The sequence below is a fragment of the Paroedura picta genome, chromosome 2 (assembly GCF_049243985.1).
Source record: "Paroedura picta isolate Pp20150507F chromosome 2, Ppicta_v3.0, whole genome shotgun sequence".
In the NCBI taxonomy this organism is placed as follows: Eukaryota; Metazoa; Chordata; class Lepidosauria; order Squamata; family Gekkonidae; genus Paroedura; species Paroedura picta.
In genome coordinates this window covers 131,526,548-131,542,415 of record NC_135370.1, presented here as the reverse complement: position 1 = coordinate 131,542,415, position 15,868 = coordinate 131,526,548, and the positions used below count along the sequence as shown (strand labels likewise).

Genomic DNA, 15,868 nt, shown 5'->3' with positions numbered 1-15,868 from the left:
CACCAATACAATAGATCTAACCATGATCTCGATGTTAGAGATCTCAATATTGGAGGGGATCCTCTGATGGATTAGTGGGAGAGCTGCCCTGGCCTCAACCATATGCCTGGCGGAAGAGCTCCGTCTTACAGGCCCTGCGGAAAGCTGGTAGATCCCGCAGGACCCTTAGCTCTTCTGGGAGCTCATTCCACCAGGTTGGGGCCAGGACTGAAAAGGGCCTGGCCCGGGTCGAGGCCAGGCGAACATCCCGTGGGCCCGGGACAACCAGTAAATTCATACCCGCAGAGCCGAGTGCCCTGCGGGGGGCATAAGCAACCAAGCGGTCCCGCAGGTAGACGGGACCCAGGCCGCGTATAGCCTTAAAGGTCAATACCAATACCTTGAATCTGATTCGGAAACAAACTGGTAACCAGTGCAGATGACGAAGCACCGGCTGAATGTGGCCCCTCAAAGGTGTTCTAGTGAGGACCCTGGCAGCCGCATTTTGGACCAGCTGTAACTTCCGAGTCAAAGACAAGGGAAGGCCCGCGTAGAGTGAGTTACAGAAGTCTAATCTGGAAGTGACCGTTGCATGGATCACTGTGGCCAGGTGTTCCGAGGACAGTATTGCAGTATTGTGTATTGCAGCCTAGAAGCAAGGGGAGGAAAGACCAAATGCAGAAACAGAGTGCCAACTTGTATCATCCAATCAAAGTTCAAAGTGAGGTTAAAATGAGGTATGTCTCCTGATGTGGAAATGGTCTGCATGTAAAGCAACATGAACACACAAAATGAAATAATACTGCACGTGAAATGGGTGGCTATTTTCTGAATGAACAGTACCATCTACTGGCAGAGAGGAACATGGCAATTAAAATAATATTTAACTGTGGGACGAAAGTTAAGGGCCTTGTCAAAGCTCTTGCAGTTCCGCAAGGCCTGCAAGACAGAGCTTTTCCACCAGGCACTTGGTTGAGGCTGGATGGTGGGACATTGATTGGGCTCCCCCCTCTATGAGGTGGTGAGCCCCATGTTCTGGGCCATGTTTGGGAGCTGGAAAATTGGCCATTGGATTCGTGCATGACAAGGGCCAGATCTGTGTCTTCCGAGGGTAATACAGTTGGATCTTGTAAAAAATGTATTGTTTATCATCTCGTGTTGCAAAAAAATTTTCTCAGAAGACTCAAGTATTTATTTATTTAAAAGATTTCTTTGCCATCTTTCCACCTCAATAGGGTCCCCAAGGTGGAAAAAATAAACATATTAAAACATTTCAACATTAAGACATCAAGACAATAAAACAACATTTGAAATAGGATAATGTATAAAATATTCAAACAACTCAACAAAATGTATCAGCACACAAACACACTTAACAAAACAAACGAGGAAGGCCAATAAGAGTTAGTGGGGGGATGCCAAACAAAACAAGACAAAATCTTAACTTCCTGGCAGAAGACAATTCTAGGAGGAGACAGACCAATCACTCTGGGAAGAGAGTTCCAAAGTTTTGGCACCATGACCAAGAAGGCCCTTTCATCGGTTGTCACCTATCTGACCTTTGTTGACGGGAGCACCAAAGGTAGCAAATATCACTGGAAAAAAACCAGTGTTCAGATTCTGAAACTGAAATCTAAATAATCTGTCAAGTGCTTGACCCAAGATTCAATAACCAAGTGCTAGTGGCATATAGTGTGACTATCAATGTGTTCATTAGTAATTTACCTTCCAAGAAGCAGATCCGAGATTCTGGGATTTTTTTCAGTAAATGACCCATGAAAAACTCACTACCAAAATGCTCAGCACGGATGTAGGCTCCATATTTTTGGAATCCAACCTCATAGGGCGTGAACTCCAGCCATTCTAAAAATAAGCATAAGGGCATTATGCTATAGCAATCACTCATCAATAAAGAGAAATGCTATTATACTAAGCAAAAATAGTTTGCATATTTTGTTTCTCAACTCTCGAATTAATAAGCATATATTAAAAAATAAAGTACATCACATACAACTAGGCATGTCAAATAGATGACAAGCATTTTTAATTGAATGTAGTTGTGATGTTATTTTTATAAATCTGCTTCCAAAGTTTTAGTTCTCTTGAAAATGAGGAGCATCAGTGAAAACTCTAGAGGTTTAAATGGCTGGGGAAAGTGTAGAGTATGATTCTTACCTCTGAAACTCTGATTACTTAATTTCTCCTTCACATTGAGACAAAGGTATATAGGCAGGGGGTTTTGGCCATGAGTTAATGCTTGCTGCTGATCTGTAAGTTTATGTGGATTTTCCTGTTTGTGAAAATGTTGGGAAACAGTCAATGTAGTACAAAACAAAACAAAAAGTTAACTGCAGCAGCTAGAATTCTGGCATTCTGAACCCTGGATTGTGGTATGAAATCAATACACCTGCCTGGAACAACCTACATTGCTGCCTTCAATCGTTTTAAATTAAGAAGCTTATACTTGATGGCCTGTATGGCCCCTTCCAACTCTATGATTCTATGATTCTGGGAATCCTGAGAACTGTTTGCCACTACCTCTGTGAAGAAGAAGAAGAAGAAGAAGAAGAAGAAGAAGAAGAAGAAGAAGAAGAAGAAGAAGAAGAAGAAGAAGAAGAAGAAGAAGAAGAAGAAGAGTTGGTTCTTATGTGCTGCTTTTCTCTATCCAAAGGAGTCTCAAAGTGGCTTTCCTCTCCCCACAACAGACACCCTGTGAGGTAGGTGAAGCTGAGAGAGCATTACTGCCCAGTCATAACAGCTTTATCAGTGCTGTGGTGAGCCCAAGATCACCCAGATGGTTGCATGTGGGGGAGTGCGGAATCAAACCCGGCTCACCACTCCTAACCACTACACTCCTAACCACTCCTAACCACTACACCAAGCTGGCTCTTATGCATCTATGGAATACAAACTGTTTAAAATGGGAATTAATTCATGATTACTGTCTTTTGCACTGATGCTAATATAAACAAGAGGTTCTTGGCAACTTAAACGTTAACAACACTTACTGCAGCATTAATTTTTGAGGACTATGTATAATCTCTAAAAAAATAACGCCATAGAATTAGAGCACATGCATAAATGGGAATGTTTTAAAAACATTTTTAAAAGAATGATTTAAAAGGGTCAACGAACTGACTGCGGAGGAAAGCAATGCATGCATAATAGGCCCTGGAATACCCCACTGCATTACAGTTGACTAGTTGTTAACTAGTTTAACACAATTAGGGTATGGTCTCTGAACCATTCTGTTTATCAGATTTGAATTGTACATGTCTGCATTTCACCCTATACTTGCATTTCATGGCCTCTTGACCCTGCTTTTTTCCTTAGCCCCATAAATAAAATGTCTGCATAGCAGGTATCTAGTCATCACATCTGAAGAAGTGGGCTATTCTAAACCGTCCCGACTGTAACGGGGGGACGGGGACTTCCTCCATTGTGCTGCAAATTCACCTGACTTCCACTCTGACACATGCTGCTGGTGGGGACTCATGTGAATTGTAGTCCATGGACATGGAGAATTAACAAGAAATTTCTGTGGGGACACACAGACTCTTGCTTTTCAGATACCTGCTGAGCCAACGCAAGATGACACAGGGAAGACCCCTCTGCTTTGCCAGCCTGATAAACTAACAGCCCCCCAGCACAACACACTATGGTCACTGATGAGTGATAGACTGCGGCTGCAAGTAATTACTTGTTTGGTAGAGTTCTACAGAGAAGCTAATTTTGTAGTCTCAGAAGCCTTCAAGGAGGGAATTCTGTTGCTAGGAAATGTCATTCACATTCCAACTACTTTGATCTGCAATTAGCATTTCAATTGTGGCTTTGCCCAGATCTGTAGAAAATTTCTTTAAGACAGAGATACATAAAAGCTGCAAAGGAATGATATCTGGGGAAAATAGCTATAAACTCCAGTTGGCTGCCAGAGTTAAGGCAAAACCCTTTCCTTCCTAAGAAAGCCACATGAAATACCCAGGCTGTCCTCAGGCTATTATGGGCAATGGGAGACTGAATCAAAGTGCATGTCCATGTGATCACTGACACTGAGGAGGCAGAAATCAGCAGGAGGCACCTTGAGCTCCCATAGGTAGAGGGAATGAAAGCAGAAAAGGGGGGGGGGAGATCAAAAACACGCTATCATTTTAAAAAAGTATCCTCAGTGCTGTCATACAAGAAAAGTCATCGCAAAAAAAGTTTCAGAAGCCTTGCTGAAAATCGCTGCCAGAACTGTGGGCAGTGTTTGCAATGCAAAAATGAAAATAATACAATGGGTTTCACACTGTGAAAATGGTGCCATGTTAAGAATGAAAAAATAAGATGTCATTTTTGCAAGACTTTTTGCGAGTTTTCCATGCTCTATATAATACACCCAAATTTTGCCAGCTTCTGAGGCATATGCCACAACTAAAAATTATCCAGGATATGGTCAGTGGGGGCATAGAACCCCTAATTTGAAAGTGCTTAAATTTTGCAGACAATGGATTAAATGAAAGGGGAGAAATTAGAAAGAGAATGATTGATAAGAATACCCCATCACGTAGCATGGCTTCAATTATGAGGCCCCACAGATCAGTAAAAGATATGCTGTAGCCTTCCTGGTGCCTTTGCTTTAGTTCTTTTAGATAATATTTCAGCCGTTCTGGAGCAAAACTGGCAAGGAACTTGTTTTTTTTCACATGCCTTTGGACATCAGTGATTAGCTCTTCTAGATTCTTCTTTGACCAGTTAGCATCATCATATAACTTTGACATTGTCCTGGAAATAAACACAATAAGGACAAGTTTGAGTTCAGGACAGGAGTAACATGAAATGTAGACATTACTTTATCAGGACCATGTTCTAGGTTTTTGAAGTCTATGTGAAACCCACTGAGAACACAGGATTCACCCTGCAATAATTTATCATTGTTAGAATCTCATCTATATGTGCCAAGGAGAAGTTTTAATTTAATACCACTGAACTGAAAGTTCACGCTCTGTGGTATCCCAGTGTGTGGCAGGAAAACCGAGGAACAACCCAAGAGAGGGTACATATTAGGTACCAGGAATGTCTAATGATTTAAACCTGCCACAAACAGAGATCCTTAGCTTCTACTGCAATTAGCATAGGGTGTGTGTGGGTCTCACCTGGGCAAGAATACTACCATGCTTTTTAAGTCTGGCTATTCCATAAATGAACAGATGGACAGGAAGGACAATTCATGAATCACAGTAACAACAAACAAAAGGGCCTAACATATGTCTGCAGCTTACAGCTTCCTACATATTTAAGGACACAGAAATGTTCTGTATCATGAAATACCAAATAGATTGCATGAGTCTTTTGTTCCCTATTTCCTTACCAAGTTGTGCCAGATAAGCCAGTGAGGTATGAAACACAGTCCAAAATATCCAAATTCTGGATAGCCAGCAAATGAGCATACATTGATGTCAGGGCTCTTATCCCACCACCAGTAGTCATAATTGCCACGATTGGTACCTTTTTAACACACACAAAAGTAAAATATTTGTATTAATAAATCTGTATTAACAAATCAGGACAAGATATGAGCAACAAGACAAGGAAAGGTAAAAAAAACAAACAAACAGCTGCTCACAGCTGTTGTGTACAAATGCTGATACACTCATTAATGACCGCCTGTTGGTTCACGCCGCAGTTGTGTAGAGCTTAGCTCACCGAGCAAAATAGCACATAGAGAACAAAGTCCTGATTCTGTAGAGTACCAAGAAATGATGCACTTATTAAGGAAAAGATCTTGAAACAGTAGAAAAGGCCATTGCATGAAGTATGGCAGCTTCCTAGGCAGGAGACTAGGCAACAGTAACCCAGGTTTAAATTTCTGTTCTGCCATGATGACCCTGTGGTGACCTTAGCCAGTCATTCACTCTCATCGTATCCCAACTCATAAGACCATTGACTGATAATGATATAAATGAGGAAGGCTGAAGAGAACCATATATGCCCACATATATGCCTTGGATGAGGAGCAGGACAAAAATGTGCAATACAGAAAGGTCTTGATCTCACAGCAGCATTTGACATAGTAGATCATGAGCTTCTTGCTACAGTCTGGTGTAGTGGTTAGGAGCGCGGACTTCTAATCTGGCAAGCTGGGTTTGATTCTGCACTCCCCCACCTGTAACCAGCTGGGTGACCTTGGGCTCCCCACAGCACTGATAAAGCTGTTCTGACCGAGCAGTAATATCAGAGCTCTCTCAGCTACCTCACAGGATGTCTGCTGTGGGGACAGGAAAGGGAAGGCAAATGTGAGCCACTTTGATACTCCTTTGGGAAGAGAAAAGTGGCATATAAGAACCAACTCTTCTTCTTCTACCTCATCACTAAAGGGATGTGGAGAACAGCCTTTCAATGGCTTGACCTCCTTTTTCTATGATGATTGAGGACAGGGTGTTGCTATTGAGGAGAATCAGTTACACTACTGCCAATTCCCTTGCAGGGTTCTGCAGGGAGCCGATGTTATTTACCATTTTCTCTCCAATGTTATTTACCATCTTTATGCACCCTCTAGCCCAGCAGGTCTGGAGTTTTGGGCTAGAGTGCCATCATAGAATAACAGAGGTGGAAGGAATCTCCTGGGTCATCTAGTCTAACCCCCTGCACTATGAAGGGCACTCACAACCCTATCGCTCATCCACTATAACTTGCCATCCCTTTGAACCATCACAGAATCAGCCTCTCCGTCAGATGGCTAACCAGCCTCTATTTAAAATTTTCCAAAGATGGAGAATCTACCTGTGGATGGAGAAGAAAGGACCAGACTGGATAGAGTGCAGCAACTGCTGCACAATCAGCCAGTAACCTGGAAGTGATTTTTGGTACCTCCTTAACAGTGGAGGCTCAAGTCACGAAGGTGGCACAGCTGGCTTTTTTCCATCTACGCCAAGCAAAGCTACTAGCACCCTATCTGGCTTTGGAACACCAAGCCACAGTGATCCATGAGATAGTCACTTCCAGCTTTGATTACTGAAACTCACCCTATGTAGGCCTTTCCTTGACCCTGCTCTGGAAGAACAGCTGGTCCAGAATGCAGCTGCCTGGATTCTCACACAAAACCCTAGGAGAGCCTATAAAAGGCCAGTTCTTTGGCAGCTGAACAGGTTCCCAATTGAATTTTGGATACAGTTCAAGGTTTTGATACTAACATCAAGGCCATGTGCAATTGGGGCCCCACATATCTAAGGGGCCACCTATTTGAATACATCTCTGGAGAGCTCTGTCAGCCAACACCAACTGGCTGAGGGTCCCTAGCCCCAAGTGCTCTTGGCCTCAACCAGAGCCTTTTTGGCTGTTGGAACAAGCTCCCAAAAGAGATCAGGGCCCTGACAGAGCTTACTAAGTTTTGCAGGGCCCACAAAACAGAGCTCTTCCACCAGGCTTATGGTTAAGGCTAGTGGAAATGCATCCAAGACATCTGGTTGGGCCTCCTTCCCCTCTACCACCACCTCTCACACTTCAGAAGACTAGAGCCTGACACCAATCAGTGCCAATATCTAATTCTAAATTTTAGCTTGTCTTAATTCTAATTTTATTTAATATATTATTACAAATTATGGATTTTATTTTTTCTATCTTAATGTACCCAGTGTCTATGGACTCCATATTGTACACCATCCCAAGACAACTTGCTCAAGGGGGGTGGTATAAAAATCAAAATATAAATAAATAATTATTCTTGTTCTCTCACCTCATCATCTTGCAGATCTTTCTCTAGATGAAGAACTCTTTTAAAAGCTGCAGCAGCCACTTTCTTACGTTTTTGCAGGAATTCCTGCTCTTCAGGACAGAGTTCAAACCCCAAGCGAACATCTAGGCCTCCTGTGCTGTAACACAGGCAGATATATCAAACACCATAATTTGCAGTTATAAATGGATCCAAAACTCAAACAATAGTGGAGTTTTCCCCACCACCATTGAATGAGGGATGCAGTCTGCATATTGGTTCATTGTTTTCCTCAAAGCCTTAATTCAGGCAACATAGGTGTGACTTCCTGTTGATAAGGGGCTAATCTGCATCCAGGGCTTATTTTGCTTTTCAAAAGCCCAAACCATCCAACACGATGCAGCTATGACAGATCCATTTATTTATTATTTGACTTATAGACCACCCTCTCCACAAGTGGATGTGGGATGGTTCATATCAATAAATTAAAATACGCATAGACAGTCAAAAGCTTCCTACCTTTTAAAAATGGTAACAAAGCCCCCACCTCAGCAATCTTCACTCTGGCTTGCAAGATTGGATGTGGCAATGACATATGCCAAAAAGGGGAGGACCAGAGAGGAGAGGAGGGAGGCCCACATGGTATTCAGCTACCATGACCTTAACTGTAGACCGGGCAGAAGACTGCCATCTTACAAGCCACGTGGAAATGTGATAGCTCTATCAGGGACCTAATCCCAGCTGGCAGCCCATTACACGAGACTGGATCCAGGGCTGAGAAAGTCCTAATTCTGGTCAAGGCCTAGTGGATATCTTGGAGTCCAGGGAACACCAACAGATTAGCACCTGAAGAACGAAGTTATTAGAGTTGCCATCGTCAAGTTGGGAAATTCCTGGAGATTTGGAGGTGGAGCCTGGGGAATGACCTCAGTAGAGTATAATACCAAATCAGCCATTTTCCTCATAGGAACTGATCTCTGTAGTCTGGTGATCACTTGTAATTCCTGGGGTCTCTGGGCCTCACTTGGAGGTTAATCAGTAGGGAACAATTAATTCAGACAAAAGAGCCTGAACAACCTTTCTTTGAGGCTGGCAAGAATAGAATTTATGCACACGTTAACACATTCACATCTTAAGTTTTGCTCAAGGGGTGAGAAATCTTGCCTCTTTTGTCACCATATTTTGTCACTCTGTAGCATTCAGCAATTTTCTTCAAGACTGGCTCAATTCTAGTATTGTGACTGGGTAGAAGGGAGTCCTGAATGCAACAACAAGTTGCAATATGAGACAGGAAGGAGGATTGCCTTCCCCTTGCCCACAAACACTGTTAAAAACAGCCCCACTCTTTTTAGATGTGGATGGATGAACATGGTCTATGTAAAAATCGTGTCCTCTGGAATGAATGACAGGTGATTCCAAAATGCTTTACTTTGGTTCTTATGAAATCACACACATTGATATGAAAAATATAACAAATGTGAGCATTTATCCTTAAGAACAGAATTAAAGAGTGGAGTATTACAGTTCAAAATTCAAGCTACTATTTAAGGATTGTATTGGCAGAGAGTAAGCATGTTCATCCACAACATAATTCTGTCTGTGATTCCTCTTAATACATATTAGCCTGAAATATTCCCAGGTGGTCACAATCATATGCAAAAGCGTGAGAATTTTTTTCAAACTCTCATGCCACCAAATTTGGTTTCTGGAATCTAACCAAAGAGACAAATTTGACATGTAAAAAATGCAGCAAAGAAATGCAGTGAGGTACGTTTTTTATCCATTTTAACCTCCCTTCATCCCAGGACCCAATCTTGGCCATTCACCTTTGTCAGCATTTCCTTCTGCCTCCCCTCCCCTTCCCCCACTGGCCCATCTCAACCCCAACCAGGCTTGGTTCTGGCCCCTCCCACCACCCAACGTTATCTGACCTGGTTCCTGGCTCCTTGCCGGGACTAAGGCTGTGGGAGGTTCCATTGGAAGGAATGATGTACTCCCTCAGAGTGGTGACTACTTTCTTGCCACCTGGTGACAAGTGACTGCCTATTCTTTGCCACCACAGGCCTGCCCCAGCTGCTGCTGCTTGCTGCCATTACTGGCTTTGGCAAGGAAGCTGGCTGTATTCCGTCCTGCATCCTCAGGGAAGTCCCAAGCCCCATCCAGGCAACCAATCCTTCCAGACCCAGTTAAGAAGACAGAAGTCCTAATGGCAGGACTGGACTCTCCAGCTCTGGGGAAGGCCCAGTTCTGCTTCAGGAAGGAAGGTGAAATCCAGACCTGGTGTTGGCCCTAGACCCAAAAATATGTTTGGAGTATACTTGATTTATCTTTATAAGGGAACTGAGTAATTCTAATGTTATGTTCAATGCATGTGCAACTGAACATGTAATTTAAACCTCACATTTATCTAGGGCCATTCTGCACAACGACCAATGTTGCTAAATGCAGTATGCAGAAACACTATATTTAATACTGGAATTTTGTCATTCTGCACACCTTCAATTCTAGCGGAATATTAAAGTCCCAGTAGTGGTCTATTCATTCCCCACAGGTTTCCAGTCTCACCGGAATTGCAACAAAGGAGGCGATATTTTTCCGTGCTTCTTCCCACGCTTGGCCATCAATCAAACAGAACAGCCAATGAACTGTTGTGTTCATGCTCCCGAAAAGCCCCTTTCCCTTTAAAATCTTTTTAAAAAACCCAAAACACCAGTAACAACGAATATTTGTTCATTCAGTGTCTCAGAAAGACCTTTTACGCTGGTGTAGGAGCTGGTGCTTAATCGTTTACATGCTCTTCAAATAAAAAAAAAAAATCCTCCCCCCCGATGGGTGCAATTTCTGGCCGAAATTACGAGCAGTGTCGAACAGGGGGCTGTATTGTGCTCAGAAACTTTAAAGACAATTGCAGAAGGGAGCTTTGTTTTACTGTTAAGCACTTCTGAATTGCTCGTGGAGGGACTTCAGCCGAAGAAGCCTCGCTTATTTGCTGCTTTTGCCGGTTTAAGGAGAAAAAATGGCAATCGTGTCTCCCGAAGCTCGGGGGCGAGAGCTAGGGAGGGACATTTTTTCTTCTGCTATTTTGAGAACGCACATGTCTTTTGCTGATGTTGCGGCTTGTGCTCAGAAGTGTAGCAGTTTTTTCAGGGGGAATCCACTTTTCTGGATTTCCTCCTAAGCGCTATAAAATTCCGGCTGTTGTTCCAGGAGTTTTGCGGTTTGTTTACAACATCATGCAGAACGTTAAATTAATAGCGTTTACAAAAGGTAAGACTTTGGCTACATTTAAGTTGTGTGAAATGGCCCCTAGTTTTGTTTCTAAAGTGAACACAGATTGGCTCTTTACAAACAGATATATGCACATATGAACAGGACTTATATAAATATTGTATCTTACCACTGCTTTGCTTTAAAGTGTAAATCAAATTCTGTGTCCTGCAAATCAAGGAAGTATGTATCACATATTCAGACATGTTATCAGAACCTTCCTAATCTTCCTCCATGAATCCTAACCACAGTTCTTTGATAGATTTTCTGTTTTTCATTATGACCATTTATGCACTGGGAACTTCACTGCCCCAGCTCCCATGCAGGAGCACAAATTGGGGGTGGATGAGGGGCACCAGGCCAAATGCTCCCCCGTGTGGGTGCAAGAAGAGGTGGGGTAACCTGCCATGACTAAAATTCCAGCCTGCAGCCTGGCATGAAACCTCCAGTGCGTAAACGGTCTATGATGGTAGCTGCTTTTGCTACCTCAACTGGTTGCTTCTTGTCTGAAATTGCCCCCTATAATACCTTCATGATGCCATCTCTCTTCCTTTCCTTTAAACTATCTTCGAATGCCATGTTTTGCATTACTCCTTACTCTAACAACTCATGATCAAACTCAAGGTTTAACCAGGTGTGTACCTGGATATTTTGGCACCGGGGGCAAGGGGTGGGACTTGGTGAGGAAGGGTGGGGCTTGGTGATGAAGGGTGGGGCTTGGTGATATGGCAGTGAGGGGTCCAAATGCCAGAGCCACCCCAGAGCCCCAGTCCACCCCATTACCTGATGTCCCACCACCTTCCCTGTTAGCGGTGGTGGAGGGGCTGCAAGATGCCTGCCTTGGGGCCATGGCATCTGTATGGGTGACACAGGCTGCCATCCTCCATCCAAAGGGGTAGGTGCCACCATCCTCTACCCATAGAGGGGCACCCAGAACCACTTGTGAACCTTCTGCACATGGCAGATCCCCACTGGTGGTGGACAGAGCTTGGATCATTCCCCCCTATGCCCCCATATGGTGCCTGCAGCATGTGCACCAGCTGCCACCCCCTAGATATTCCTCTGGGTTGAAATGGAATGAATACACATTATTTCCTTATCCTCCCCTTTGCTTTTCCACCTCCCTTTGTTAGTATACCTATGTCAATATGAGATTGTAAACTTGTTGGATCAGAGACTTGTCTTCTGGCACGTTGGGACATAAATGAAAGCAGAGTTTGTTTTAACTATGGTTAGTTTGTAAAATTAGATTTCATTTTACAGGCAACTACTCAAATTCTGGTTTGCTCAACAAATACTACTTAAACTCCTTTCATGTTGCTCAGGAGGGCATTACCAAACAACAAGACAGGATTAAAACAGGGTGTTTGCATTTAGACACCATGTAAAACCATACTGAAGGCAAACTGTATTTAATAAATGAACTTCAGACCCTGGCTTCAGATCTTGGTGTGAAGGATCTCAACTAACCCAAGTGGAATGCAGCATCTGCATTCAGACAATCAGTAAGTTATAATGGCCAATTAAACCATGGTGTCATGATGACTGACTTCAGCAAATAAATAAGAAATTATAAACTGCATATTGAGAGTTTCCAGTCTCTGGCATTCACAACAACCCTTATAATTCTAGCTTCAAGTCTGCAGTCTAGGGCCCCAGTAACTTTATTGATTTATTGGTTGACTTGAAGAACCTACCAGTTAAGAACTTATTTACAAGCCCAGTTGTTTGTGCCTCAGCCTATAAACGTAGGTGGGTAGTGACTAGAAACAGATTTCTTCCAAGGGTGGCACTTCAGCTTTGGGATTCACTCCCCCTAAGGCTCACTGGTACCATGAAATAGCTTATGGCACCTGGATTTTCTCCTTGCCTGAAAGTTTGCCATTACTTACATCATTTATTACATCCCGATCAAACGGAATTGGATTTAAAGGCAAGGTCAAGCATCTATTCCTCGGCACAGTTGCTGCACACAACATGCAAGCGCGCTGAAATAAACAAGATTTTTTTAAAATTTAAAGATCTTTAAAAAGTCACTCTCGTAATAACAGACATGATAATTGTAATTCATCCAGAATGCTACCATGTATATTTATAACATACAAAGCAAGGAAGTGACCTCTTCTGGGGGAGCAGAACCTCCAGCTCTGCTTGCTTGTATTTGGCATAGTGGAAGATGGTGGGATCTGTGCAGTGCAAGCAGGATTTACAGCACCATGAAAGGCTTTGGGTTTCTTCAAAGGATCCTTTCAAAGTACACTTGACAACTTGTTCTAAAGAAAGAGAGCAAGGGACCAAAAAGAGAGAGAAATTATACTAGCACCCCCAAATCTCCCCCAAACCCTTTATAAATAAAATCAACATTCCTTCCATTGGAACCTGTATATGTAGATTCAGACATACACTGTTTTTAAATTCATTGCTTTGAGCCTTGATGGAGGAAATGGTGTAGAGATTTATGAATAAACCAGTTCTAGTTCTAAATAAGGAAATAAAGATTCCCCCCACTAATTATGATTGCATTTTTAGCCCAAACATTTTGAGAGGAGGCTAGAGTGCCATATATGTTTCTCCCTTCTTTCCCTTTTATTCTCCCAATCACCTTGTAAGATCTTGTTAGTAAGGATGCTAGTTCCTAGGTTTGGGAAATTCCTGGAGGTTTAGGGAGAGTACCATTTGGGGAAGGGAGCCCTCAACCAGGCAGCCATTTTTTCCAGGATCACTGATCTCAGGCACCACCTGGAAGTTGGCTTCCCTATACTTTAATGATTAGTGGTGGACACAGATCAGACTATCCACACCTGGCTCCAAATTTCCTGGATGACTTTGGGCCAGTGAACCTGACAGAGTTATTATGAGAATAAAAGTGAGAGGGTACGTTCTCCTACTGGGGCTCTTTGGAGGAGAGGTATATAAAAATTAATTATAACAATGAATGACTATTATGATGTATCATTAGGAAATTACACAATTGTGAAAAATAGTTCTAGTTGAACTGGGTGTCATGTAGCCATAATTTTGTCATAATATGCAAAATAATTAAGCATCCCAGAATATCAAAGAATGAACAAACAAAAAACAGCACCATAACTCAGGTACTATTGCATAAACTTGATCCAAATCTTTTATTCTGGGCAACTGATTTCTTTAAATTTTAGAGTAAAAATATTATCTACAGCTATGCATCATGTGTTCTTTAAGAATGCACTCAGTCCAGGCTAAATTAGTCACAAATACCAGAATCAATACTTGGATATTTGTTTATTTCATTTATCAAATATACAGGTATTGATTCTGGTATTTGTGACTAATGTAGCCTGAATTTATTTTTGAAGAACACATAATCCAGACTTGGAAGAAGCATTTAATGAAGTAATAATCTTACGTATAGAATGTTTTTTCTTTTTCTTCTTCCTTTTCCTTCGGTCCACCTGAATCTCCAAGCAGCAAAGTTCACGACACTGTAAGAGAAAAAATAATGTGCAAAATAGTGAATAACAAGACTCCCCAAATCACTGGTTTTGGTTTTCAGTCTGTTTATGCTGAAAAGAATGTGCCAGCAGCAAGCATGTTCTCCAATTTTGTAATACTATTATTTGCTCTGTATTATCCTGCCCTTTAGTATCCTGCCCATTTTGTGAAAGGCATACTATAAGTAACGAACTAAGGTAGGGATCTCCCAACCTTTTTGAACTTGCAGACACTTTTCTAATTTTGACACAGGATGTTGGGCGTAGCCACAGAAGTGCTGCCATAAATTGTCTGCTTCATCTGACCTTATTTCACACAGTGAACATTCTTGTATTGTGGTGACAGCTGCTGCAAAATCAACATTTTAAAAAATCTGCATTGTTAATCGAACCTCCAATGGCCAATTAGCAGCCCTGTTGGGCAAAAGCTCCTCCTGGCCCTGCCCACTTTCTAAAAACACTTGGAAGGGGGCACCAGGAAAAGCCTTTACAGGTACCGTGGTGTTCCATAAACAACCTGGAATTAAATAAACACTTTGATGATTGCTATATCTATCTTGTAAGATAACTATTTCAAGGGATGCCCTTGAGACTGCTCTGGAAACTCCAGCTGATTCAAAATGCAGCTGCATGAGTCCTGATGGAGACTCAGTGGGGAGTGTATATAATACTAGTGGCTTTATCAGCTGCATAGGCTCCGGACTGGAGACTGAATCAAGTTCAAGGTGCTTTAAAGCCCTAAGCGGTCTGGGACCAGCATATGTGCAGGACCACTTTTCCCCTTATAATTCCCCAAGAGTGTTACAATCTTCAGATCAGGATCTGCTCAGGGTCTCCCACCCAAGAAACTGGCCTCAACCGTGGCCAAGGCCTTTTGGGTAGAATGAACTCCTGAGAGAGATCAGGGCCCTGCAGGACTCCAATCATTTCTGCAGGGCCTGTGAAGACAGAGCTGTTCCACCTGGTTGAGGCCCATAATAACACTCACCAAACAGATGGCCTCACCGCTAAGAGAAGGAGACATTTGAAGATCAGCTCCCTTCTAGAAGACTCCCTTATATGGGTATTTTAGAGGGGTTGAATGTGTCTGTCAGTTGTTTTAAAGTTTTAAACTGTATGCTGATTTTACTGATGTTACCCACCCTAAGCATTCAGAACAGCAGCGTACAAACATAATCCCAGTTTCTCTCATATTAGATTCTTCTGGTGTAGCATTCATGTGTCTTGTGCATGAATGGAAATCAGGAGAGAAGGGATGATATAGCCCCAGTGTATACAGGCCTCTGTGATACTTTCAGGACAGCCATCCTAACAATTCTTTCCTTCGCACTACCCATAATAACAACAAATTAATTAAATTAATCAAAGAGAATAGTTAGGCACATAGAAGGACAAAGGTTGCTATGAGGGAATCAGGATGGAGTCTGCCCCTGAATAGATTTATGGGGTGGCCTAACAGTTCAAG

At 42.5% G+C, this 15,868-nt stretch overlaps 1 protein-coding gene across 1 annotated transcript in view; it reads right to left on the bottom strand.

Annotated features, from left to right (window-relative positions):
• Positions 1–15,868, bottom strand: part of LOC143828939 (cytosolic phospholipase A2 epsilon-like) — a 50,627-nt gene that overhangs the window by 8,463 nt on the left and 26,296 nt on the right. Inside the window, exons 7-16 of the mRNA XM_077319093.1 lie at positions 14,319–14,394; positions 13,812–13,817; positions 13,037–13,206; positions 12,826–12,921; positions 11,064–11,101; positions 7,691–7,826; positions 5,327–5,463; positions 4,515–4,740; positions 2,155–2,269; positions 1,705–1,842 (exon numbers count right to left, since the gene is read on the bottom strand). Of these exons, the coding sequence (XP_077175208.1) occupies positions 1,705–1,842; positions 2,155–2,269; positions 4,515–4,740; positions 5,327–5,463; positions 7,691–7,826; positions 11,064–11,101; positions 12,826–12,921; positions 13,037–13,206; positions 13,812–13,817; positions 14,319–14,394 (1,138 nt within the window). The remainder of the gene's footprint in view (positions 1–1,704; positions 1,843–2,154; positions 2,270–4,514; positions 4,741–5,326; positions 5,464–7,690; positions 7,827–11,063; positions 11,102–12,825; positions 12,922–13,036; positions 13,207–13,811; positions 13,818–14,318; positions 14,395–15,868) is intronic.